General features: G+C 46.2%; 1 protein-coding gene across 8 annotated transcripts; it reads right to left on the bottom strand.

The window, feature by feature from the left end:
• Positions 1-25: 25 nt before the first annotated feature.
• gabra1 (gamma-aminobutyric acid type A receptor subunit alpha1) lies at positions 26-25,491 on the bottom strand. Of its 8 annotated transcripts, none has more exons than XM_076022022.1 (11): positions 25,270-25,491; positions 24,106-24,188; positions 22,231-22,336; positions 18,905-19,014; positions 17,224-17,291; positions 14,756-14,976; positions 10,510-10,592; positions 8,948-9,091; positions 8,157-8,309; positions 1,457-1,659; positions 26-593 (listed from the first exon to the last, which is right to left on the bottom strand). In XM_076022022.1, exons 3-11 carry the CDS (start codon positions 22,308-22,310, stop codon positions 273-275), a joined length of 1,383 nt encoding a protein of 460 aa, XP_075878137.1. In that variant the 5' UTR covers positions 22,311-22,336; positions 24,106-24,188; positions 25,270-25,491; the 3' UTR covers positions 26-272. The 8 variants fall into 8 exon arrangements, with proteins under 8 accessions (XP_075878137.1, XP_075878140.1, XP_075878139.1 ...); XM_076022025.1 differs by having other exon boundaries at positions 22,231-22,333; XM_076022024.1 differs by lacking the exon at positions 24,106-24,188.
• Positions 25,492-27,791: the final 2,300 nt, after the last annotated feature.

Raw genomic sequence — 27,791 nt, 5'->3', positions numbered from 1 at the left:
TTTTTGTGTTGCTTTTTTCCCTCTCTCTCTCTCTCTCACTTTTAGGGAATTAAGCGATGCACCGGCTGTTCGTTCAGCCTTAACGTGAAACTACCATTGCGTTTTTATCTACTCAAAATGAACTCTTAATTTTCTTAAATTATCATCAATTTTTATTTTAAATTGACAGATTGATTGATTTGATCTGTTTTGGGAGAAATGAGGCCGAAACAGAAAGAGGACAGGTAGGAGGTTGGAGTGGGGGTCAGGTCGGGGCTGGGTGGGTGGGGGGATTATTGCGGTGACATCCCCTGCAGTTTGGGCTTCTTGTTCAAGTAGGTGGCCCAGTAGACCAGGTTGAAGGTCCCGAAGAGCAGCGGGAAGGCTATCCTGGCGATGCGGTCGATCTTGCTCACGCTGTTGAAGGTCTTCTTGGCCTCGGGTGGTTTGGGCTTGGGCTCCTCCTTGGGCTCGGTGGGGGGCGGGGGGGCGCTCTTGGCGATGGTGGCCAGCCCTGGGTTACTGGCGATGTTGGGGGCGAAGGCGGTGGCAGTGGCCGCTGGGTAGGCGGTGGTGTTGTTCTTCATCAGCAGGGACTCCTTCTTCTTCTTTTGCTGCCATTGTTCAGAGAGGTGTGGGGAGAGGTGTGTGTGTGTGTGTGTGTGGGAGGGGGGAGAGAGAGAAAAACAGCCGTGAGTCTAGACAACTGTTACTTTCACTTCCAATCATCAAGAAAGTCTCAGAGAAATGCCCCATTCTATGACCATTCTACGAGATTCCTGATTTCTGATTTATGCACCTAGAAAATGAAAATGTTTTAAAGTTTAAATTCATTGAAAGTTTAGTTTAGTTTTGTACAAGTTTTTGTTTTGCTCCACTTTTGATACTCTGCTAATCTTGAGTTTAGCACATTAGCATTTGCTTACAGTTATAACTACCGTAAATTCCGGACTATAAAGCGCACCTGAATATAAGCCGCACCAGCTAAATTTAGGGGGGGTGAACAAATGTGTACATATACAAGCCGCACTGGACTATAAGCCGCAGGTGTTTCGTCAGGAAACGGGTCTGCGGAGCGGATCGGTTCGGCGGCTGCGAGCCTGCGGCTCTGGACTTGCACTGCGGATCCTGTTTGCGGGGTCCCGCTGGTCACCTCGGTTAATTGGTATGGAGTCGGACTCGAGGCAGCGACGCACCGGAGCTCACAAAGACAGAGCGCATAAACCCTTTTCTTGTGATATAGAAATGATCAGTATTTCTCTATTTCCTTCTTTGACAGCCATACCGTTGTATTATTCAAAGCATGGGAAAAAAGTAGTGGCTTATAGTGCGGAAATTACGGTACCTGAACTAATAAAACCTAATAAACCCACAACGGTAGATCATGGAAACACCAGTTTACACACAAACACAAAACTGACAGCAGGGTTCGGCCTCAGCGTTCATGACCTTTGACCCTAGTGAAGTGGCATAATACCTTCTCGGGCACCACACTCTTGCCGTCCCAGGCATAGCCACGCTTGGTGAAGTAGTTGACGGTGGCGAACTCGATGAGGGCGGAGAAGACAAAGGCATAGCAGACGGCGATGAACCAGTCCATGGCGGTGGCGTAGGCCACCTTGGGGAGAGAGTTCCTGGCGCTGATGCTGAGCGTGGTCATAGTCAGCACGGTGGTCACTCCTGCAGGGGAAGGAGGCACAGGAGGTCACATGATCACACTACTTAAAGGGACAGCAAGCTAAAAAAAAAAAAATGGAGAACGAAAACATGAAGGAAGGTTGTTGTTGTGTGTGTTTTGTTTTGTTTTGTTTTTTTGTTTTGGAGTAAAGCTCGGAGCATCCCAGCCGAGGAAAGATGTGTCCTGTGATCCCATGTGCACACTCTCATCAGTGGTCTTGGCCAACTCGCACACCTCCACCCTCCTCACCGCCCCCACCACCCCCAGTCCGGTGGCAGCAGCTGTTGCAATAATCCACAAGCTCGTCAGAGTTACGCAACATTCGGCACAACACAACACAGCACAACACAACACAACACAACAACACGTCCTGTTGATCTGATGTCCCAGCCAACGGCCAATCAGGGAGCCTCGCGGCGGCCCCCAAAATTAATGAAAAAATAAAGCCTCTGCTTTAAAAGCAGCCTTTAAAAATGGATCCCTCCCCCTTAAGCCACTCCTCCACGCCCCTCCCCCCATGTTCTACCCACCCTCAAAACTGCAGCTTCCTGAGACTGAGCTTCCGAGATTAAGCAGCCGCGCTGCGAGCGAGTGAGCGAAGAATTGGGTCAGAGCACTGAGCACATGACTCGCTGCTGCTGCAGATGTTCACAAGGCAAGAGGAGCCACCAGGCAGCAGCAGCAGCAGCAGCAGCAGCATAGTAACAGCAGCAGGGTCTGCAGGCGCCTCCTTCACACTCGCTTTCTCTCATTCTTTTCACGAGTGATGACTTTGACCGCACAAAAAGATTCAAAAGGGAATCAGCTTTTCGAATGAATCTCCAGTTCTTGTTGTTTGTGAGGAGTGGAGTCTGCTGGAGCTGCAGCGGCTCAGAGACACGGATGAAGCTGATTGGCTCTCTTCAGAAAGAGGTTCTGCGATGCGGTGCGGTGAATCACCGTCCCGACTCTTCAGCAGCTTGTGGCCTCGCTGGGCCGAGAGGCAGAAGGATCATTACGTCCTTATTAGTGGTAGCCAGACGCACGATTGGTCGACTGGAACTGCGAGCGAACAAACAAACGAATGAACGAACTGAGGAAGGAAGGAGGCTCAGCTGGATGGATTCACAGTCGAGCCGCTGCCACATTTTTCTCTAAATCTAAACAAGAAAATCCGATTATTATTTTTTTTAAACCCCAAAAATGTATTTAATCCGCAGGGATCTGATTCAAGGAGTTGGAAAAAAAAAAGGGGGGAAATACTGGCAGAGATTATAAAGAAGTGGTGCTGTTAGCAATCAGTTAGCGGGTTGTTTTTTTTTTTTTTTTTTTTCAAGGTTGATCTATTTGGAATTCATCCATTGTTCCACATTTCATTTTTAATGTACACAGCACGTCGTGTTATCACACACACACACAGACACACACACACACACACACACACACTGTTAACACACTTGAGCATCCAAAAAATGATGATGTGTTAATTGTAGGGGGAGGAGGAGGTGGAGGAGGAGATGTGAAGCTCACTTATTAGCAATTAAACAGCAAACGGCTTAGAAGGCATTAAAAAAGGGTTTTTCAGCTACATGAATCTATCGAAAGAAAAAAAACGCATTGAGGCTGCTGGTGGAATCAGACGGTCTGTGTTGGTCAATGCGTGTTGCCATGGAAAATCTTTAGTCTCTGTACACCTCCGAGATCTCAGTGGCCGAGAAAAGAAGAGGCGGAGCAGCAGCAGCAGCAAAATCAGCTACACAGTCGACCAGCAGACGTGGGAAGCAATGAAGTACAGATACCCCTTCACTGTACTTGAAATAGACCTTTCATGTATCTGTATTTTACTCGGACCTCCTACATTTGTACAAAGATGTATGTACTTTCTGCTCCGTAATTTGGAAAAACATGCTGGTAACTTTTGTGTTAAAAAGTCTTTAAAACATCCAATTCAAAGTGAATGACTGATTATTGATTGTAGTTGTTGTTGCTTGAAGTGGAGCTTTTTGAATTTTGCTGTTGTGTAGTTGACTATAACAGTGAATGATATTTTAGAGGCAGCAGAGTGTTTTAGAGGACCTCATCTTTTTTACTTTTTACTTCCTTCACTACAGTCATTTCAGAACCTGTACTTTCTTACTTTAACTTGAGTGAAGGAGTTGAATCAGTCCTCTTAGTTTGACCGGAGTATCTTTTTTTTTTTTATTAAAAAGTATCCGTACTCTTGCTGAAGTAGAGAATGTGAACACTTTCGCTACCTTTAAAAGCTACCAGTAACCGGAGCTCCTTCCTTCCATGAAGTCCACTCACTCTATCGTCATTAATGACTCACAACATGGTGCACTTCACTGGAACTGTGTGTTCATACACAGCAGCAGGAAGTGGATGCTGATGCTGATCATCATCATCATCTTCATCACCATCAACACCATTATCACCATCATCACCATCATCACCATCATCACCATCATCATCATCCCTTTGTTTCCTGTTTTCTGGCTCTTCTATCTCAGCATTATGCCAGTGAACCAACCAGGAGCCAGCAGCTGGAAAAAAGAAATAGCTACTTCCCTATTGGTTCTCAGCCAAGTGGCAGTCGGTCATGTCCCTGTTGGTAGATGACCGGCTTTCAGGAATATGGCTACTCTCTCTCTCTCTCTCTCTCTCTCTCTCTCGGCCCCTTTCCACCAAGCGAGTGACAGCAGGCAACAGCCAATCAAACGCAGCAGCCAAAAAAATGTGGGACGAGGTCAGTGGTGGAGCGAGCTGCCGTGAGCGAGCTGGCACAGCAGCCAGAGGTTCAATCAGCTCAACTCACAAAAACTCAGTTCAAAGACATAAAGCGTCTCCTCCTGTGACTCCGCCTCCCTCGCTCAAACACTGTTCAGTCGCTGCCTGGCTGAGGGGGGCGGGGCTTAATCACTGCCATTAGCGTCACGCCATCGACTCCCATTTACACCAGCGAGGAGCTGTGTCGAACGACAGCTCAGTTTAATGACTGTGTGCCTCAACACAGCTGTGAAACACACACACACACACACACACACACACATACACGCAGATAGGCAGACAGCAGCACTTCCTGCAATGTTATCAGTGACTAACGAATTTATTAGCTTCCCGCTGTCAGGACGGCAGCTTTTTCAGCAACACAAACACACACACACACACACACTCATACTCATTTATCTGACCGAGTGAGGACAGTGGACATAGAGGTGCCTGCTGAAGACCACACTTTCTAAATGAAATACAGACATGGTCCAAAGTCCAAAAATTCCATCTATCATGCCAGTCACATGGACACGTTACCTGTGCACCAAAACAAGCAACGAAGTGTGGCTTTGTCATAACCAAGTAAACGACGAGGTGTAAGAATCAACCGGAGCGGAATCATGGTGGTGGCCTCGCTGAGTCCCACCCCTATTTTTCTCACCTGGAGCCTGAACCAATGAGATTAATCTTTAAAAAACAAACAAATAAAAACAACTGTGGTCATCTACGTTGTGTCACATTTTCTCAAGTGTTTGATTTTTAGAGTGTGTGTGTGTGTGTATGTGGTGTGAGGGTGGAAGTGAGAGTGAGGAAGTAACTGTGCTGTGTTTAGCTAAAATGTTTCATCAGGGAGTGGTTTATAAGAAAGGTAAACGCTTCTCTTCCAGGGTTTAAGATGTTTAATATTAATATATCTTTGCCCTCCAGTTGAACAAATGTGCATTTTTTATTATTTCAACTCCTTTACTGTAGGAACTCCATTAATATTTCAGAGGAATAACATAACACACTGGGCGATGCATAATGTTTCTTGCATATATTAAGAGGGCGCAGGCCAACCTTGTGCGATGCATGAAAGTCTTGAGTGGTTCGAAGCCACTGGTGATTTTTTTTTGTTTGTTTGTTTTTTGTCCTCTCTGGGCTCCTGTACAAAAATACGACCTCCTCCTGTGGGAAAGAGACTGGAGGTTGATTGATTCTAACCAGTGTTGCCAACATAGTCACTCTGTTGCCATATTTATCAAATTTTCAGACCCTGCTGGCGACTTTTGTTTCCCCAGAAAAACGACAAGCGTTAAATCAAGCGCCTTTTTCTGCTGCTCGTGGAGACGTTTCACGACTCTGATATGAATCCATGCATTGTTCTTCTGACCTGCTCCCCAATCATGCTGCTGTACCACAGTACAGTACAGTTTGACGTTTTAAAATTCCAAAAAATGGTTTTATATTTTAGATGTTATTCCTCAAATGGTGTCATGGCCTACTTTGTTCTTCTCTACGAGGATTCTGGTTCCTCATGTGCTGACTGGTCACTAGTTGTCGTTGCCTCTTAGTGGACCATAAAGCCATGAAGGTTAAAAAAAAAAAAAAAAGTCATTTTGCAAGAGTGTTAAGTTAATGTGTTGTTCTAAACATATTCAACTATATTTATTTGTCTCTTCTACGACGTTATTCCTCTCACTGAGTCCTACAGTACAGGACCAATTATGCTAATGAGGTAATGATGTAATTTAGCCACTTCTAGCTACTTTTCAGATGGATCCTTTTCTCACGGAAGACTCCGCAACATTGATTGGAACGTCTCAATATAAGTGATTAAACAAATAAGTCAACAGCGACGACGTGAATGAAGCAGGTGGATCAGTAACTGCCTGCCTGTCAGTGCAACTGTCCATCCACTGGCTTATTAACAACACGGACCCATCTGTGCAACATGCTCGCTCACTCGGCGTCGCGTCACAGACGATGCAGAAACCGATCATGTGCACGACCTCGCTAGCAAGCTGTGGGTCCGTCTGTCGAGAGCAAGTGAGCAGGAAACACATGCAATCATCATCAAACAGAAACTAAGCAAGCAAGCAGCGATGATGACGACGACGACAACGATGATGATGATGATGATGATGATGGCAGAAGGGACGCATTGCCCCAGATAGTGGCGAGAGTCTAAACTAGGCCAGCCTCACTTCTCCTCCACACGTGACCGGCGCCACCTGCGTGCGTGCGCATTACAAGACATCCAAAAAGGTTGCAGAGGAATAATAATAAATTTAAAAAAAAAAGGGAGTGAGCAGAAAAGAGCAGCAGCCTGCACGAGAATGTGGTGGTGCATGGAAAGACTTCTGTGAAAGATCTGACTGACAGTCAGGAGGAGGAGAGGAAGAGGAGGGAGAGAAGGAGGAGTAAGGAGAAGGAGAAGAAGAGAAGCATGATGATTAGGAGAAGGCAGAGGTAGGTGGAGGAGAAGGAGAGGGACAAGAAAGGAGGTGGGGAGGAAGGAGTAGGTGCAAAAGAGGAGGAAGAGGAGAAGAAGAAGAGGAAAGAGCAGAAAGACGAGAAGGAGGAGGAGTCCAGGGGTGAGTCAAGGACAATCTGCAGAGTCGCAGCAAAGCTACCCTTCTGGCCTCTATTATGCAAGACTGCATGGTGTGACACACCCACACACCCACACACAGACACACACACAGACACACGCACGCACGCACATACACAGATTTGTCAACAGCCATTCAGAGCACGTCGCTCTAAATTCACTCTGGGTTTCCTGCTTGAGATTCTGGCGCAGCGACGGATGGCCTCTCGTCTTCTTTACCTTCGCTACTGTAGCGACACCAGTGAACACAAAGAGAGGTAGAAATGAAAACCCACCACGGTGGTCGGCTGCGTATCTTCGACAGGTGCCAGCGTTGGAGTTTGACTTCTGGCTCGCACAATTATTACCTTTCTCCCTGAGAAGATTGATACCTCTCTGTCGCCATTCTGAGCCCTGTTGCCAGGCAACCGGTGAAGGAAAAGAGGCCCCAGGAAGAGAGAGAGAGAGAGAGTGTGTGTGTGTGTGTGGTTGCGTGTGTGGTTGCGGTATGCTGTCTGTTGTGTCTCCGCCTCTGCGCTTCTTCTCCTCAGTTATTCAGCGGTGTGTTTGTTCTACTTGTTCGCTCTCTCTGGGTTCATGCTAAGCGAGACTAACGGACTGTCCTCACTGTTCACAGTTAATCAACACTGACCCACGATCCCAACCAGCATTTATCAACGGATGGCTAATTTCACAATAGTGCAGTAAGAAGTTTTACATGTTATGAGACACAAAATGACTTCAGTGGTTGAAAAAAGTTTTGGGACACCCTCAAAGAGTTAACTCAATCCCAATTCATGTCAATAAATTATTGATGAGAGTTGAACCACATTTGACTTCTTCCCACTTCCGGAGATGTGAAATCACCTCAATGTTAAGTGTTCTTTTAATTTTTTTATGTTTTTATAAAATAGTATTTCTAACTACTGTGTGATTTTTTTTTTTCATTTATAAATAAATTATTTAATTTATTCAAAATTATGTAAAACTAAACCATAAAAAATATTTGCCAGAAAATATTTCTTCTGTGTGTGTGTTCCAAAAGCTGTGGGCTGCATCAGAGGCCCGCACACACACACACACACACACACACACACACACACACACACACACACACACACACACAACCCAATGGGAAATGATGTAAGTTCAATTAATGAAGAGTCTGCAACTCACCGAAGACGGTCCTGGCTGGGACGGACTCCCTGTTGAGCCAGAAGGACACCTGGGACAGGATGACAGTCATGATGCAGGGCAGGTATGTCTGGATGACAAAGTAGCCAATCTTCCTCTTTAGGTGGAAGTGGGTGGTCATCACCACGTACTCTCCTGGAAAAGAAAAAACAATAGAATGAAGACACAAAGGACTCCAGTTCTTCAGTCTTCAGTGGAGGTGAAAGACGGCTGGGTTTGTCTTTTCTCGACACCATGACCACCATAGGATTTTTTTCTAGAGGCTTTAATATTTATTTACTTTATTTTATTATATATATACGTATATATATATATGTATATATATATATATATATATATACATAAATATATATATATATATATATATTTTTTTTTTTATTTATTTATTTATTTTTTTTTGCATTACAATTCTATTTTTTGTTTTCTCCAGTCCAGGCTGCCTGCTGTGCTGTGCTGTAAGGGCAGTGGGGGCTTTTACTTCGTTTTAGCCTGCAGCAGCTGTCACTGCAAACAGGTCACCCAGTTAACATTGTCACTACCACTTTTCACCACGGAGGGAGTGAAAAAATTAGAATACAAATGCAAATTAACGATGTCTTGATGCTTCATTTGCAATTTGATATGTCTGGACGAGTTGCTGTGATTGGCCGAGGTTGTTGTTGTGGTGGTGGTGGTTGTGATGGTGGTGTTGGTGGTGGTTCTGGTTCTGGTGGTGGTGGTGTTGATGAAGGTGGAGGTGGTGGTGGTTGTGGTGGTGTGCTTCCAGTGTGTACCTGTGCTGGAGTGCACCACCCCTGAGTCCACAGTCAGCCTCATCAGGTCGTACTGGTTCAGTCGGGATCCGTCCTCAGCCACCACCACCGACTCGGCAGCACCTCTGGTCCACACATAGATGACCTCCGCCCGGGTGTAGGCGTCTGGCGGGGAGGGAGGATGGAGGAGGAGGAGGAAAGGGGGAGGGAAGAGGGGGTTATTTTGTGTGTGTGTGTGTGTGTGTGTGTGTCTGTGTGTGTGCCGCTCCTCGAGCAGCTTCTGGTCTCTGTGATGGTCTTCTTCTTCTTCTTTTTCTGTCGCCTCTCTGTGGTTTTTATCCTGTTAATATGGGATGCGAGTGTGGCGCCACGCCGTGTCTCATCACGAGGAAGTACCAAAAAAACAACAAAAAAAAAACCAAAAACATAGCAGCAGCAGAGCGACCGGACGTGACGAGACCTTAAAACAGGCAAGGCAGCTCGGTCTCCCCTGCGGCCGACCTGTCAGAGCTGCAGCGAGGCCGGACCACTGCAGGGGGAGATGGGGAGGCTGCGGCATCGAGAGGAGGAGGGGATGAGGAGGGGGTGAGTTCGCTAAAATATTTAGGGAGCCTTACTCTGCTCCTCTGCCTTCAGGTCTCTCTCTTTTTTTTCTTTTCTTTTTTTTTAACTCTCCCCTGTCACGCTACAGCCTCTCCTCCTCCGTCTCCTCCGTCTCCACCATCAGCACAACGAATGTGGAGCCACTGAGGATGAAGGCAGGCCTGAGCACCGCAGCCTGTCAGGGTCCGCCACGGTCTGCAGGGTCTTGCACAGGCTCCCAGGGTCTACATGGTCTTTCAGGGTCCTCCAAGGACTTTCAGGGTCTGTCATGGTCTTCCAGGTTCTTCCAGGATCTACAGGGTCTACCGGGTGTTTCAGGGTCCTACAGGGTCTTCCAGGGTCTTGTACAGCATTCTAGGGTCTTCCAGGGTCTACAGAGTCCTACAGGGTCTACAGGGTCTTACTGGGTCTTGCAGGGTCCTCCAGGGTCTCACATGTTCTTCCAGGGTCTGCAGGGTCTTCCTGGGTCTTGCAGGGTTCTCTAGGGTCTGCAGGGCAGATGCCTCCTTAGGGGAGAACAGCTGTTCCCATGCTGCTGTCATCCGGCCTGCCAGTGTCTGAGTCTTCTGAGGGAATCTGAGGGTGGTTTCACCGAGAACCGGCTGTAGTTAACCAAACTCACTTTTATCCTCAGTTTGATGAGCTTCCTATTTTTTTCAGGTGCATCACGTCAGATTATTGCAGCTTCAACTTCAAATTTTATTGTTAAAGGAACCTTGCTTGTTGCAAAGTCAGCAACAAACTGGAAAACTGGGTGTGTGTGGTTTTTCTCCTGTGCATCAGCTGATTGGCGTTTTTTTGTTTTTGTTTTTAACTTCTGCTCATTCAAATTCAATAGAACGCTATTTGTTAGAGTACAGAAACTGCCGAAGGTTAGGGAAAAAAAACTCCACTAAAGCAGGATAGAAAAAAAAAAAAAAAAAGCCAGATATGATCAAAGAAGAAGAAGAAGAAAAAGAAGAAGAAGAAGAAGAACTTACAGCTACCAAACTTGAGGGGGCAGGCATGGGCGTCCATGGGGAAGTCCTCCAGGTGCATGGGACACTCGGCTCGGACCGTCAGCCTGCAGTCGCATGCGCGCACACACACACACACACCCACATACCCACATGGTGGTTAGAAAAGAAGCGACAGAAAAACAAGACTCTTGCCATTTGGCTTCAGAAAATAAAATAATAAAAAAAAAACGGCGAGCAGCAGCAGAAAGACGGAGCAGATATAATTAAAGCTTAGAAGAAACAGTACAAAAGTTTTTTTTTATTTATTTATTTTTTTCACACACACTCTATGGTTGATAAGACATCTGTTTTTGAAAGTCAGACCTTTAATCCTTTTGTTCTTTCTGCAACTGATACTTACAATTTAGATGTTGACCCAGACCAAAACTTTTTTTCTTTATTTAATGTCTCAACTTTTTGTAGTTTTTATAATGAATCTCAATTTAATACTTCATGTGCTTCTATGCCTCCTGACATTTTCTCTATTTTGCAGTTGAATATAAGAAGTCTTCCTAGCACCTATGATAAATTCATTGATTATTTTTGTTTACTCAAACACACATTTTCTATCATTGTTTTAGCAGAAACATGGCTTACAGAAGCCTCTTGTTTTTAAATACCTAAATACAATGCAATTCACCATATAAGAGAAAATGGATCTGGATGTGGTGTGTCTCTGTTTATTCATGAAGCATATGAATTTAAAGTTAGAGAAGATTTGTCGCTCAAGTTAGATGGGACTGATGTGGAATCTGTGTTTAGAGAGCTCTCAGGTGTCTCTGGTAGAAAAAATATTATTGTTGGTGGTATATACTATGGAAGCGCATTGCATTCACTGAATAAAAAAAAATTAGGCACCAGGATCTCGTAATTACGAGAAAAGATCTCGTAATTATGAGATAAAATTAAAAGGAAACGCTGCTGGCGCCTGCTGGCTCGACCGCTTTTGCCGAACTGTTGGCTTGACAACAGTTCGAGAACGTCAGAACAATCCTAACTATTTGAGATGCCTGCCCAGTGTAGGCATACTAATATTAAGACCATCCTCAGTTTTCAGAAATGCAAGTATTTCCCAGTGTCTCAAACCGAGAAGGTAGCAACAGATTAACAGATTAACTGCTGTTGCGCCATTGTTGCCCATTGATTACTGATTTAGACGTTTCAGTTTTTTTTTATTTTATTTTTATCTTTTCTCGTAATTCCAAGATCCTGGTGCCTAATTTTTTTTTATTCAGTGAATGCAATGCGCTTCCGTAATATACCGCCCTCTCGATTCTGTTGTCAAACATTTTAGTGAAAGTTTGTCCAGCTTGCTTGAAAAAAACAACAAAAAAACATTCCACTTATATTACATTACTTCACCTCATTGACAAGATTACTTCAGCTCTTGATAATATGAATGAATGAATTCACCTGCAGCATTTTTCTTGATTTTTCAAAGACGTTTTATACTATTAATCATCATATCTTTTTGGAAAAGTTGTACAAATATGGTTTTCATGACACTACATACAAATGGTTACAAAATTATATTTCTGATAGGAAACTGTTCGCTTAAAGGGTTGTTATTCCAGCAAAGCCACATTACTTTGCGGGGTCCCACAAGGTTGCATTCTTGGACCATTATTATTTCTTATTTATATTATCATTATTTATATTAATTTGTGATTGATTTGTTTAATGTTTCTTCAATAATGTTTGCAGATGATACAACCCTGGTTCTCTCTCATTCAAACTTCAACTCATTGATTAAGAACGCAAAATATCCAATTTTATTATTTTAAGTGGCAAAAAAAATCATACCCAAGGTCAGGGGTGGGCAAGACCTGGGCAGACCTGGGTGGGCCAGGTCTGCCCAAGGGATTTGTCTAAAATTACAATAGAGTCTGTTGAGATGCCTCAGGTGTCAAATACATGATTCCTGGGAATTATTGTTGACAAGACTTTGAATTGGAGGGATCAGACTGATTGTGTTATCGGTATTGGTGTGAGGTATAAGAATTACTCATCTTATCCCTACAAATTGCCTCCTTACTCTTTATCATAGTTTAATATATATTTAATTGTCATACTGTAATATAGTTTGGGCAAGTACATTTCCTACTACTCCTCACAGAACTTTGGTCCTTCAGAAACAATTTGTTGTGCAAGATATTCTCTAATGAAGGACATGTTCCTGAATATTTCAAGACTTATTTTAAAGAAAACTCAAAGGTTCATGCTTACTCAACACGCCAATCTGTAAATCTTCTTCCCTCTAAACTTCTCACAAGCAGAGGCCAGTTCTCAATCAGATATAGAGGTACTAAGCTATGGAATGTTTTTTTTCCCATTTAGCAAAGAATGGCTTCTCTTTGAAATGTTTTAAAAAATGTTTAAAAGATCATTTAACCACTTTTGTAATGTAATGCCTGTAGGCAATTGCCTTTGCTGTTATTATTGCTCATGAGTTGCTAATGACACGCACACACGCCTACGCACACACACACATACATACATGCACTTATTATTTTTCTTTTTCATATTATTGTTGTTTTGTCTATTTTTTATTATTTCTTAACATTTTTTATACTTTGTGCTTTGTACACAAAATTGTAATTTTTAATTATTATATTTAATTATTGTTATAAGGAAGCTTCAATAAAGCCCACTGTGGTTTTTGCCTTTCCCTGCACTGTTACATTATTATTTATGTTTATGTATACTTCCTTTTTCTAATTGTGCAAACATAAATAAATCAAAATCAAATCAAGTAGTGAATTTATCTGCCCCCGACTCCCCCGATCCCTCCCGACAGCCTTGGTGAGAAACAAACTGCCTCGTTGGGTTGCCCGTGACACACTAATCTCCCATCGCTCATCTGTGACAGCATGCTATAAGCCCCTCCCCTCCCCAATCCCACCCCCCGGCCCTCCCTCCTTCCCCCTCCAGCCTACGGCTTGTCGACGCGCTAAAACAAATGTTTAAAGATGTCGGTGCTGCTTCTTGTCGCCGCTTAGCCGCTGAAAGGCGGCTGTCAGCAGGCGGCGCCGTGATGAATCACCATCTAGTCTGACGACTGTAGTTTGTGTAGTTTGTGTATTTTCTGTCGGTGAGGACAGCAGCAGCGGCCGTGATGGAGGTTATACACAGCAACGCTCTTATGAAAATTGATGCGGTGCCGCAGACACAGGCACTTGAAAACAAAAGTGTGCGAGTGCTGAGTTTTCTACAGCAGGAAATAAACATTTTAAAAAGTTGTTATTAGATGTTGAGCGAAAAGCCTGATTTATTTTTCACATCGTCACAGTGATTAAAAATTAGGCATGCACAATACCATTTTTTTTCTTTCCAGAGCGGGTAGAGTAGGAGTACTTGCGTTTCAGTATTCATGCTGATACGGACTACTTAATAAGGTCATTGCACATTATAGAGTTGATTTTTTTTTTTTTACCGAGGTTGTCTTATTTGAACAACATTCCTCAGCATTGTTTTCGAGAACAAGTTTAAGTGCAGCACAAACGCAAATTTAACAAAATGATCATATACATACATATAGAACTGGTATCGGTGTCGTGATATTGGCACGTATTTTACGAGTACAAGTAGAGTACTCAACCCTGGTATCTGTACCAGTCCGTGATACTGGTATTTGTATCTGCGCATACAATTAAAAACACATCAATGTGCTTTGGAACTAGAGACACGGTATTGTGTACACTTGTGAAAATACAGTGGTGTAAAAAGGTTTTTGGACACAGTTAAAATTTGATTTAATCCCCAATTATTATCATTCAATATTTGCCAGACAATATTTTGTGTGTGTGTGTGTGTGTTTGACTGCATCACAAACAAATAAGATGTCTTATGTTTTATTAGCTATAAAAAAAATAATAATGTATATATAATATATTATATATATACATGTAGTTGTTTATAATTAATAAGACAAAATAAGAAAACTACAATCTTGTAATTCTTGTGGTACTCGTGTACTCTGGATGTGTCGCAATAAGAGACAAAGTCATCCTGCTGAAACATCCAGTTGTGAGCTGGACTGGACAAAAGTTGGCGACTGAACACTGACATATAGATTGTTCATGACTGCTGGGAATGAAGGAGTCAGAAAGACAGTCAGTCAGTCAGTCAGTCAGACAGACAGGTAGACGGTCAGTCAGTCAGAAAGTTAGAGAGACAGTCAGTCAGTCACCCCCCTCCACGCCGCTCACCCCTCACCCCCCCAGCCCACCTCATGGTGTACAGCAGCGTGCCCTCCTCGGTGATGCGCAGCAGCTTGTTGGGCATGGTCATGTTGTGGGCAACCGACTTTTTGCCGTTGTGGAAGAAGGTGTCAGGCGTCCAGATCTTACTGGCCATCAGGTTGTTGAGCCGCAGGACAGCCATCGGCCCCTTGAACTTGAGGCGCTCGTCCTTCCAGCTCTGCCTGAAGAACACGTCAATGGTGTACTCCTGTCGGGGGGCGGGGGAGGGGTTAGAGAGGGAGGAGGGGGGAGACGGCTCAGGACTCACACCAGCTGGCTCCAGGGGGGCAGATGCTGACTAATCCAGTCCTGCTCTCTTTTTATTTTTTACATTTTTTTTTTTGACCATCTTTAAGGTCTCCCGCCTCCCTTCCGCTCCCTCCCCTCCCTCACCCAAATTATCCACCACACCCCCACTGTGTGACTCCTCTGTATGTCCTACTTTCCCCTGCTGGTTGCTGTCTCTTCCTGTTAGCTGCCCTGCTAAGGTAAAGTCAACCAATAGAATATCACGTATTGTCACTGGAGTTCAACAAAGTTTTGTGGAAGGAAAGAGGTGTTCAACCAAACGTTTCAAAATGACAGTCCGAATTAACGGAGGCAGCATGATGTGACACTGTGTGGACTGTGACTCGTACAGATGATTCAGATCATCCAGCAGCTCAATCTATTGGCTTTTTCATGAGTCTCGTGTTATTTTTTATATGTATTTACAAATCATGCCAGGCTTCATGGCTACTTTATGCAGTCCCTAGTAATTGTAGTCTCACAAATTAATCTTTTTTACACTTAAGTCAAGATGTTTTAATCTGATTTAGGAAAGTCCTGTTCAGCGCCACAAAATGAGATTCATGGACTTTTAATATATTATCATCTTCTGCAATATCTGACCATTGCTGATGTGAGACAAATTGACTTTCCACATGCGACTCTTGTCTCATCAAATTCTGCAAGTCCTGGATTTCATCCACACACCAATAAAATGACATGACCTTTGACACCTGATTCAGGCTGATTCATCGAAAAACCCAAATCACCACAACTGGACAGACCTGGACAATAATCAGGAGAAGCTTTCTTGTTGACAAAGCTCCTCACTCCTCCCACCCCTTCCCTCACATGGAAAAAAAATCCTAATTTTGTCTGTAAAAACAAGCAAATATCAATTTTTTTTTCTTCAATTTTTCTCCACGATGACAAATGAGCAGGACGGCGCACGATTATGTTTGTCTATTTAGTCTCCAGTTGTCTCTTTGGGGGGAAAAGCTGCTGTTGCTGCTGTTAGCTGCTAATTTAAACTGCTGCCAACACAAACAGGAAGCAAAGGACACTGAAATTAAGAGGGAGGCTTCATTCCGAAGGCGGCTAATGACCTTATAAGCTGAGGGCAGATTTTAATGGTTCCACATGGCCAGAGAAAATTACGCTTCAGCCATTTTTTGTTTTTTTTATTGTGTTCTCATCGTGGCCTCTTCTTCCTTCACTTGGCGGTGAGTGAGATAATTAGGACTGAGTGAAGCACAGCTGTGAGGGGGGAGGGAGAGAAAAAAGGCTGAAGATGGAGGAGGTGGAGGAGGAGGGGGAGGAGGAGGAGCAGAAATAGGAAGAGGAGGGGAGGAGGAAGAGTAGGAGGAAGAAAAGGAGAAGGAGGAAAAAGAGAAAGAGGAGGAGGAAGACCAGCAGGAGGAAGAGGTGGAGAAGGAGAAGTAGGAAGAGGAGGAGGAGGATGAGGAAGAGGAGGAGACAAACCCTCCTCTCGTTCTTCCTTCCAGCTGCTGCACGTCAGCGGTGCAATTAACTGGGATCATGTCAAGAGGAGATCAGCCGCTGCTTCAACAGTCGCAGCAGCAGCAACAGCAGCCGTGCAGGAGCCGCAAAGACACATCAGGATGGAATTAATTGGTTTCTGCAGTGTCCACTCATCCATGAGTTGTTGAAATTAATTTTTTATTTTTAATAACACCTACTGTCAGTCTGTCTGTCTGCTCTGAAGCTGGAGGTGGTTTGTTTTTTGGGGAGATTTAAATTTTTATGGACCATCGCTGTTTGATTAGTTTGTCATCTCAGAACAAACAAAGTATAATAATAATAATGAATGAATGACTCAAAATTACATTTTTGGAAATACTCATTGGTCAAAAATATCCCACAGTTTATGTCCAACTAGCTGGCTAATTATCAGCTAGCTAAGCTAGCTAGCTTCTCCTATGTAGACGAGGGTCACATGACATGCGCTCACCCTTAGGGGGGTGGGGTTAAGTTTGAGTGGGGCGACAGCGAATCGTTTCACACCTGATGGTTGGTTTCATGAACTCTTCTGTGGGAGTTAATGGGACAAATAAATCATTTAATAATCATCCTGCAGCTCCTCGTGAGATGTTTTTGGTGGGTGTGAGGGTGAGGTGGGGGCGAGCTGGTTTGGGCAGGAAACCAGTGGCATTTACAGAAGACTCACCATGTCGTGGTCTGAAACCGGCCCGATACTGGTGACGAAAATGTCAGTGGTGACTTCGGTTACACGCTCTGTTGAAGCAGGAAATTGGCAGAGTGAGTGAGTGTGAGAGAAAGAGAGAGAGAGAGAGCAAGAGGAAGAGAGAGTGACAAAGCAAGTGGGCGGGCGAGCGAGGGTCAGAGGCATTGATTAGTTACTCTAACTAGCTGCTAACTGGAGAGTCAGTGGCTCCAAACCAGATGTCAGAGTCAAAGACTTTCTTTTGACTGAATCAGAGATTCGGTTCAGTTCCTTTTTGAGTCAATAACTGAATCCAGCTGACAGGCGTTCTTCCATCCCTTCTACCTTTCTACCTTATATCCTTCTTTCCTTCCTTCCTTCCTTTCTTCATTCCTTCTTTTCTTCCATCTGTTCTTTCTTCTCTTTTCTGTCCTTTGCCCTCCACCTCTCTCAATCTCCCTCTCCTCTCTTTCTGACTCTCACTCTCTCTATTGTCTATCTTCTCCTTAGAAGAACAACAATGGTTTGTTGACAATGAGGGTGCAGTGGCTCCCACACCAGGCAGTGATGTCTGCTGGTAGCAGCATCAGCAGCTGCAGCAGCAGTGAGTCAGAAAGATGGCAGGTGCTGCACGAGCCTCACTCATTTGCTCGCTCACTTGATTTTCACTTTTTCACACTCAACATCCAGTCAGCGTAGCGTCACTGCAGCAGAACATTTCGTTTCAGAAAATAAACTTTTTTTTTTTTTTTTTGCAAAACACTCAAAAACCAGTGAGTAGACAAATGATTGGAGCTGGGTGACTGGGACTGGGACTGGGTGACTGGGACTTGGAGTCAGGGACTGGCAGACTGGGTGACTGGGACTTGGACTCAGGGACTGGCAGACTGGGTGAATGGGACTGGGTGACTTTGACTTGGGGACTGTGTGACTGGGCCTGCGTGACTTGGAATGGGGGACTGGGAGTAGGTGACTTGTACTAGAGGACTGAGTGAATGGGACTGGGTGACTAGGATTTGGACTGGGGGACTAGGTGACTGGGACTGGGGGACTAGGTGACTGGGACTGCGTGACTAGGACTTGGACTCTGGAACTGGGTGGCTGGGACTGGGTGACAGTGACTGGGACTGGGTGACTAGGGGACTGGGTGACTGGGACCTGAGCTGGCGGATCTGGGTTACTGGGCCTGGGTGACTGGGACTGGGATTGGACCTGGGTGACTGGGACAGGGTTACTGATACTGGGTGACTGGGACTGGGATTAGAACTGGGTGACCGAGACTGAATGACTAGGACTTGGACTTGGATGACTCGGACTGGGACTGGGTAACTGGGACTGGAGGACTGGGACTGGTTGAATGGGTGACTGGGACTGGGTGACTATTACTAGGTGACAGGGACAGGGACTGGGCTCCTCGGGGACTGGGACTCGGTGACTGGTACTGGGGGACTGGGACTGGGTGTCTTGTACTGGGTGACTGGGACTGTGTGACTGGGAGTTGGGTGACGGGGACTGGGTGGCTGAGACTGGGTGTGTTGTACTGGGTGACTGGTACTGTGTGACTGGGACTGTTTAACTGGGAGCTGGGTGACGGGGACTGGGTGACTGGGACTTGAGGATTGGTTGACTGGGACTGGGGGACTGGCTGGCTGGCTGACTGGGACTGCGGGACTGGCTGACTGACCTCCCAGTCCGGGTCTCAGTCGGTTGTCGTAGCCGTCCAGCAGGCTGTCCAGGATCTTGGTGAAGACCGTGGTGTCATTCCTCTCATCTGCCACCCCATTCTGCCCGGAGCTGAGCAGGATGAGAAGAAGATTTAAAGTCAGGTGTCCCCAAAGAGTCAAAAGACAGTGAAAACAAAACTCTGAATATGAATCATAAATCAAAGGCTCCCTTAAAGAGTCGCACCGCCTCTGAAGTTGCAGTTTCCTCTGTTGCAGCTGAATACATAATAAATGATCATGTTGATGTTGGCAGAAAGGAAGGACGACAACACATTTACACATTTACAATTCCCATCGTTTGACCTCAATGTTTCAGAGCCAATAAATATCAAAATGTTTTTTTGTCTCGAACAACCTGATGATGAGAGTAACGTGGTGTTTCCTGCTGCATTGTCTCACTTACAGCAGTGCCGAAATCAGGGGGACTGAGTGTTGTCAAAGAGAATCTTCAAGACAACAGATTTTATCTACTTTTGTTGTTGTTGTTGTTGTTGTTGTTTCTGCAGACCTCCAACATTCCAACACTTGTGGGTCTCTAATCCCGCATCTGAAACTCTGAGCTCATCTGCTTCTCAGTGGGAAATTACCCCCCCAAAAAAACTGACAATCACATTAAGTCAACCTGGTTCTTTTTTTTTTTTTTTTTTTTAGCCTTTAGCATTTTTTAGCTCTCGAAAGATCGCAGCCACACACACACTGTGTGTGTGTGTGTGTGTGTGTGAGTGTGTGTGTGCGTGTGTGGTGGGAGAAATCACATGATTTATACATGAACGTGCCCTTTGAACATAAAACAAACTTTTGGAGCCACCATCACATAGAGTCGCGGTCACTAATTGTTGAAATGCCAAAGATGAAGAAGATGCAGCATTTCCTCGCATGAATGTTTCATCGCACAACTCACAATCACTGACGCGAGTCTTAACTGTGTGTCGTGCGGCGTGAGGGGAGGAACCGGAAACATGCACGCACGCACGCACATACACATCTATACATACATACATACATACATAATCTGCAGCAGGACGTTCCAGTTTATAGACACATCCCCGCCTCTGGGTTTTTATTCATGTCCTCACTGCTGTAAATGCTAAATAAACAGCAAGCAAATGTTTTAGGGTTGAATGTGCTCTGCCAGGCTGATGAGCTCCAAGGAGAAAAGGAGGGAGAGGTCATGGATATCAGTGGCGGGACCTGCAGGGGGTGACGACGGGAGGAAAGAGGCAAAGAGAGGTGGGGATGTTCGGAGAGCCAGGAAGTAAGAAAAAAAAAAACAGGAACACTATTCCGCCGGTTAAGCTGGAGTTTGACGTCCGTCTGTCAGTCCGTCTGTCCAACAATCAACCCACTTGCGTTACCACCGCCACACCATTTTTCTGTCCACAAATAAACTGTAACTCCCAGCAGGCCACGACAGCTTGATAACTGACGAAAAACAGCGTATCTGGATGTATTTTTGGGAGAAAATGACCTGAAAGGTTTTTAATTCAACACCAAACTGCCTGAAGTCACTTCCTGCTGGACCTCCTGCTCTGATAGCCATGCCCAGAGTGTAGCCACATCCTAAATGCAGGACTTAAATTTGGAACTAAAGACACCCGGTCAACTGTCACTTTGTCCTCTCAGGGGCCTGTGTTGCCCCCACTGAGCGCAGTGTGTGTACAAAGACTGGCACAGCGCCACCTTCAGGTGGAGCAGCAGGTTTGAAGGTGGTTGGAGGAGGGGGAGCAGAAATAGTAGGAGTAACACTTCCTCCCCAGAAACACTGCCCACAAGACCCTTCTATAGGTCACCTCAGCAGCAACTAGCTCTGCTGCCTTCTAACTGAAGCTCACTCACTCACTCACTCACTCACTCACTCACTCACTCACTCACTCATTCATTCATTCAATCACTCCTCCCCAGTCCCCTTTAGTTGACTATTTTTTACTCATTTTACTCTACACACACACATGCAGTGAAAACCTCTTTGGCCATAATTGTCCCAGACCCTCCAGTGTGAAGCAACCAGCGTGTTCTCACACCAAAAATCCTGCAGAAATCTGAAACGGGGTCACTCCAGATTACAGGAATCATCATTTTAGAAAGAAATCAGCCAACAACAACTCAAACTGGTTATTGTTGGATTTTAGGAATCAAGGTGAAGAGTGAAGAGGCCGAAGAAAAAGTTAAAAACTGTTCAGGTGTGTTTGTGTGTGGGTCTAGTAGAGGTGGTGGGCAGAGTCACCTGTGACATCACATCTGTTCAACCAACCTCATGTTTTCTCAAAGCAATGAAAACTGACTGTTCAAATCCTCTCACTGCTCCGATTTTCCTCTCAACTTTTTGTGTCTGTCAAAGCACAAATCGAGAAAAAACACACTCTCTCAAACGAGAAGAGCCCAAGCTGTTCCACCCCCGAAAAATGAAATGCATTAGTGTTTGTCCTTTCACGCCTACCAGCAAAATTGTCATTACAATTTTTTTTTTTATCTAATCTCAGAAGGACATTTTAGATGAACACTCAATTTGACTGGATGTTTTAAAATAAATTTTGTTTGGCAAAGTTCCCCAAAACTTGTTCAGTTTGGGGAACATTCCCTCATCCAGGGAACCAAGGGGCCACAATTACGCAGCTTCTCATCAGCAGCACTAACACACAGTGGCCTTTAGAGGAGCTGCTGCTGCTGCTGCTGCTGCTGCTGCTGGTGGTGTCGGATGGTCATAAGACGTGTGATGATCTCGTCAGTCGGCTGTCTGCTCATCCTGAGGCCACACCGAGCCGGTGACATTGAGAAGAGTGTCAGTGAGCCATCGTCTGTCCGTCCGTCCGACTCTGTGCTCGCTGTCACTGCAACATGTTCATTCAACTGTGGCAAACGTCCGGCCGACACCTTGCTGCTGCTGCTTCTGTTAGTGCTGCAGCTGCTACATAGCACACACACACACACACACACACATAGGCGGCTATATTTTGATTTTGGCGTGTCATCTCTCTCTGCTGTGTCTTGCACCTACAGGAAGAAGGGAAGGAGGGAAGGGAGGGAGAGGGATTTGCTGCGTCTGTGATGCCCCACTTAGAGAGAGAACTGATATAGAGGGGATGGAGGTGCAGCAGGTGAGGAACGGCTCCTACGACTGATCTTCTCACATCTCAACATTTTTTCTCTTTGACTCCACCACAGCATATGTGTGTGTGTACAAATAAATATATAGATGATGCTGGATATCTGAATCTATAATATCACATTGAGAAAACCACCAAGAGCTGAAGAACGTGAACAGGACAAGGTTTTTCCTCTCTCTTACCTTTTCCCTCCCAGGACGCTGGTGAAAAGCAGGCAGAGCCACAGACACGTCAAGGCTGCTGTCCCGCTCCGTCCACACATCTTGGCAATATGAGGACCTTTGACTGCTGGAGGTCACACACACACACACACACACACACACACACACACACACACACACACACACACACACACACACACACACATAGGGAAAGAGAGAGAGAGAGAGAGGAGATCAACAGGAGAACAGTGGAGCCTCAGCAGGTGTCAGGCAGGAAACTCTCTCCCTGCCTCTTAGCTGGTATCAACGCCCCCGCACCCCCCTCACCCCCGCCGCCCTCCATCCCTCCCACCCAACCCTCACACGCACTTCTTCATTATTATCGCACTTATCATCATGCTCGTTATCCACCACGTAATAATAACAATGATAATAATAAGAATGTTTTGTTTGTTTTTGTTTTTTTCTTTAAGTGCGTGGGAGTTGATGGACAGCGTCGTGTGGCCGCGCTGCGAACTAGTGCCGACCTGGCCCGCGTCGATCTGGACTGCTCCGTGTCGCGAGATAGATAGATAGATAGATAATAAGATAGATAGATAGATAATAAGATAGATAGATAGATAGATAGATGACGACTCGTGGCCACGTAAGCACGAACGCACGCAAGCACGCAGAGCCGCGGGAGCACCTGTGCACGAACGCACGCACGCAGCGCCGGGAGCACCTGTGCACATCCTCGCGCCGCCCGGAACCAGCAACGCGCGAGTCTCCGCAATATGGGGGGAGGAGGCTGCCCCGCTGCCGTGATGTCAGCCAGGTCATAAAGTAGCTGACCGTTCCGCATGCAAATCACAATACATTTCAACCCCCCCCCCCCCCCCCCGCCCCCGTCACGCCCCCACCCCTCTCTCTCTCTCACACACACACACACACACACACACACACACACACACAAGAGCGGAGACGACGTGGCTGCGGGAGGCGGCGGCGAGCAGAGGCGAAAGCGCCAAATCATGCGGGATGAAGCGACCCCGCATCATTCAAACACCGCCCGCATTCACACGCACGCGCTCGACGCTCCAAAAAGCTGCGCGGCGGTGACGGAGGCGAGTCGGAAGGACGCACTGCGCTGCCTCAAAACGATATACGAAAAACGGGAAGGGGTGGGGGTATTAAAATAAGACAATAAACATATGTGTGTGTGTGTATGTCTATAAATGAATTCCCCGCCGTCGAGCAGGAAGCGGCTGCGCGGATGGTGCAGATTAGCGGGCGGACCGAGGAAAATCCCGCAGACACTTTGAAGTTACTGTGAGGGGAGAATGTCACCCTGCCGCCGCGGAATGCAGTAATACATTTCGACAGGGGAGGGGAATTTAGAATGCAAAATACACACACACACACACACACACACACACACACACACACACACACACACACACACACACACACACACACGCAGTGTTGCGCGGCGAGGCGGCGGAGTAATTAAGCAAATAATGCCCTATTAATTCGGAGCGCTGTCCATGGTGCTGGAGGCAGTGGAGGAGCTGGGGGGCGCAATCATGCGGTCCCTTCCGGTCCATAACATACCCCGATAACGGTTCTGATTCGGTTCGGCAGCTCCTGTCGCGTCTCCTCCCCGGTGGCGGAGCGAGTGGAGCGGCGACAAGACGAACAATCCCACCGGGGGAAAAAATAAAATAAAATGAAAAAAAAAAAATCCTCGTGATCCTTCTTCTTCTGACGGACAACGAGAGGAGAAGAGAAAGGCTCGCGGGGTTGGTAAAAGAGAGAGAGAGAGAGAGAGAGAGAGAGAGAGAGAGAGAGAGAGAGAGAGAGAGAGAGAGAGAGAGAGATGTGGGGGTTGAGGGGAGGGAGGGAAAAACGACTTACAGCGGAGGAGCAGCCGAGGTTCGATTCCGTGGCCGCTGGTTAGATCTTCAAAGTTTGGGACAATATCTTCATCCACAGCCGGACTGAAAGAGCGAAGAAGAAGAAGAAGAAGAAGAAGAAGAAGAAGAAGAAGAAGAAGAAGAAGAAGAAGAAGATCCTCTGTGATTTCAGATCTGATAATTCCAGCCCGAGGGCTGAGGAAGAAGAACAAGCTGATGAAGAAGCTGCTGCTGCTGCTGCTGCGGACGATGTACGCAGGTCTGTTTGTCTCGCTGTTAATAGTGAGTTCAACTCTGAGTCTGTCATCATCATCATCAGCAGCGGTGGCAGCAGCAGCAAAACGTTGTGCCGATAAACGCTGCGCGATCAGACGGCGGGAGTCGGAAGAGGCTGAACGCGGAGAACCTGAACCCTGAGCCTGCCGCTCAGCAAGAGACTCAACCCGCCCATTTTGCATGCAACTCACTCCAATTTGCGCCGCCGTCGCCCTATAATCTCTCTGTTTTTAATCCCCCAGTGGAAGCTAAATAAAAACAATATTTAAAAAAATAAATAAATAAAAATCCAACCGGGGTCTCCTTATTTCTATTTTTCGACGTCTCTCGGCAACATGATCGCCTGTCGAGCGACTCGCTGCCTGGTGAATGTTTCCAACCAGGACGCAGCTGACATTTACATTCACATTAAAAAAAAAGATGAAAAAAAAAAGATGAAGAAACGTCACCGAGGAGACAACAGGCCTTGGATATCGAGGCGAGCCGAGGCGAGCGGCGACAAGACATAGAGCCGGTACTTACAGAGCTGGAGCATCAGCAGCTTCTCTTAGCTCGGTACGCGCGCGCGCACACACACACACGCACGCACGCAAACAAACACACGCGCGCGCGCACACACACACACACACACACACACACACACACACACACACACACACACACACACACACACACACAGAATAAGAGAGGGGGCGGCGGTAGGAGACGTAAATCAATAAAGTAACAAAAAATGTTGGGACATAAAAAACGTCAGACGAGACGAGCCTGTAACACCACCTGCCCTCTGCTCAACACACGCGCGCGCACACACACACACACACACACACACACACACACACACACACACACACACACACACACACACCCCCTCTCCTCCAAAAACACTCACCGTCTCCTCCTCAAAGCGCGTTTCACATGAAGACGACAGCGGCGGCGGCGTCTCTGTTTACAGCCCCAAAGATCCGCTGCTGCTGCTGCTGCTGCTGCTGCTGCTGCCGCCGTGCAGGAACTGAGTGGAGAGGAGCAGCGGCGCGCATCTGCAAAGCAGAGCTGCAAAGACAGAAGAAGAAGAGGAGGAGGAGGAGGAGGGGAGGGCACCACCGCGGCGGTGGATTTATGTTATTTATTAATATAGTTTAGTATTATTGTGATCAGCTGCACATTTCTACTGAATCACAGCATTTTAATTATTTTTCATCAGCGCGTAGCACGAAGGACGAGAGCAAAGGGCGGTGGTGGTGGAAGGGGTTGGGGGGCACTCTTTATAGAGACTTTATGATTATACTAGTGTAAGTCATGGTTGCATAAGCTTCACACACACACACACACACACACACACACACACACACACACACACACACAGCTGTTGATTTTGGAGAGCTTCTGCCAGAGAAGCAACTCCGTTTGTATAATAACAATAATAATAATAATAATAATAATAATAATAATAATAATAATAATAATAATAATAATAATAATAATAATAATGAACTGGATGTTTTTATTTTCAACCGAGCATGGAGAGAGAGAGAGAGAGAGAGAGAGAGAGAGAGAGCCGGCAGCAGCGTCACGTCAGTCTGTCTGCAGTGCAACGTCGCCCTCTATACGCGTGCGTGAGTGCGTGCGTGCGTGCGGTGCCTTCTCACGCGTGGCTAAAGAAGAGCATGTGCATGATTAGTTATGAGGGACGTCACAGGCAGTTCTATCTATCTATCTATCTATCTATCTATCTAAGATAAACCTAAGATGTTGGATCATCATCATCATCATCATCATCATCATCATCATCATCACTTCAGCTCTCAATTAAAACACTGAGAGAAATAATGATCCATTTGGGTAACGTGCTTTGCCCCGCCCTCTCCCCTGTCGTGGTGTCGCGCTGCTATAATAATCCAACGGATAATTTAAACAGCACGCGCACGCACACGCGCGCGCACGCTCTACTTCCCTGTGTGGGAATCTTTATTTATTTATTTATTTATTTATTTTTTGTGATGCAAGCTGAGCGTCACTCTCGCTGCCTCGCGCTCCAGACGCCGCTGCTGCATGTGACTCAGATTGTCTCGGCCCGCGCGTGCACGTGCGGGCATGCAGAGCCAACACGTGCGATCGTGCGCGACGCAGACAGCGGAGAGTGTGCAAGTTTGTGTGTGCGTGCGCGCGCGCGTGTCGAAAAGGAAGAACTCTGGAGAACAACCTGCTGGAAGAACAGCGCTACTCCTCCTCCTCATCCATCCCCATCCCCCTTTTTCTCTACCTCGTTTTTGTCTCTTTCTCCTCCTGCTCCTTCATTTATTTCTCCTGCTCTTCTTCCTCCTCCTCATTTTCTTCCTTCTCCTCCACCTCTCTCTCCTCACCCTCGTGCTCCTGTTCCTGCTCCTTCCCACCTCTTTTTCAACCCCCCTTCCTTCTCCTCCCTCTCCTCCTCTATCACCTACTCTTTCCTCTACTTCAGAGTCTTTTTCCAAATGCTGAGCTGCAGTTTCCCCTAAAGAAGAAAATAGAGACTTAGAGCCCCATCTCCCGAGAGGTGATGGGAGCGGAAGTGAAGTGAAGTGAAGTGTGTGTGTGTGTGTGTGTGTGTGTGTGTGTGTGTGTGTGTGTGTGTGTGTGTGTCTGCTCGCTGCAGTTCCCCCTACCTCCACTCTGAGGTTCCTCCTCCTCTCAGATGGTGTGAAGCTGCTGTTTTAATGGAGTGTTGGACTGAGTCTCATTGTCAGTCTGGCCTCCAGAGGGTGTTTTAAAAGGCAACTACAGCAGGGACAGATGGACAGGATGTATTCTTCAGTCTCTTCTCTCCCTGTTAGAATGAGGATATCCAAGTGACATTACTGGACTGGCGCTCATCTCAGCTCAGGTGAGATGAAGTGAGGTGAGCTGAGGTCCACTGCAGCAGCAGCCAGTACTGCTGGAGAAGAAGAGGGAGAAGAGTTGAAGCAGCAGTGAGGTTCTTCAAGACCAACGGCATGGAATGTGAAGGGCTGGAGGTTTTCCTTTAGACCAACTGGTCTTGTCAGGTGAGACAACTTTCGCAGTCAATTAGCGAAGGAGCGCCGCCTCAGAGCTCCTCCACTGAGGAACCACCACAGTGTACGTAACTGCAGAGTGGATCAGATAGTGGAGCCTGAGAAACCTGAGGAGGCTGAGGAACCCAAGGAACATGGGGAGACTGAGGATACTGAAGAGCCTGAGGAAGTAGAGGAACCTGAGGAACCAAAGGAACCTGAGGAAGCTGAACAGCCTGAGCATGCAGAGGAACCTGAGGAGGCTGAGGAACTTGAGGAACCTGGGAAAGTTGAGCAACCAGAGGAACCTGAGGAGGTTAAGGAACCTGAGGAGACTGAGGATACTTTAGAGCCTGAGGAAACTGAGGAACCTTTGAAACTCGATGAGCTTTTGAATCTGACA

The sequence above is a fragment of the Nelusetta ayraudi genome, unplaced genomic scaffold, assembly GCF_046127955.1.
Source record: "Nelusetta ayraudi isolate G7.1 ecotype Tasmania unplaced genomic scaffold, CSIRO-AGI_Nayr_v1 ptg000011l, whole genome shotgun sequence".
In the NCBI taxonomy this organism is placed as follows: Eukaryota; Metazoa; Chordata; class Actinopteri; order Tetraodontiformes; family Monacanthidae; genus Nelusetta; species Nelusetta ayraudi.
The sequence above is the reverse complement of the archived record's forward strand: the minus strand, read 5'-3'. Positions and strand labels throughout refer to the sequence as shown.

Excerpts from the sequence above, each read along its gene's own strand:
- gabra1 (XM_076022022.1), bottom strand. The coding sequence starts at position 22,310 with ATGTGTGGACGGAGCGGGACAGCAGCCTTGACGTGTCTGTGGCTCTGC. Across the intron at positions 1,660-8,156 it reads CCCAGCCAGGACCGTCTTCG|GAGTGACCACCGTGCTGACT; the intron begins GTGAGTTGCAGA and ends CTTCCCCTGCAG. Across the intron at positions 594-1,456 it reads AGAGTGTGGTGCCCGAGAAG|CAAAAGAAGAAGAAGGAGTC; the intron begins GTATTATGCCAC and ends GAACAATGGCAG.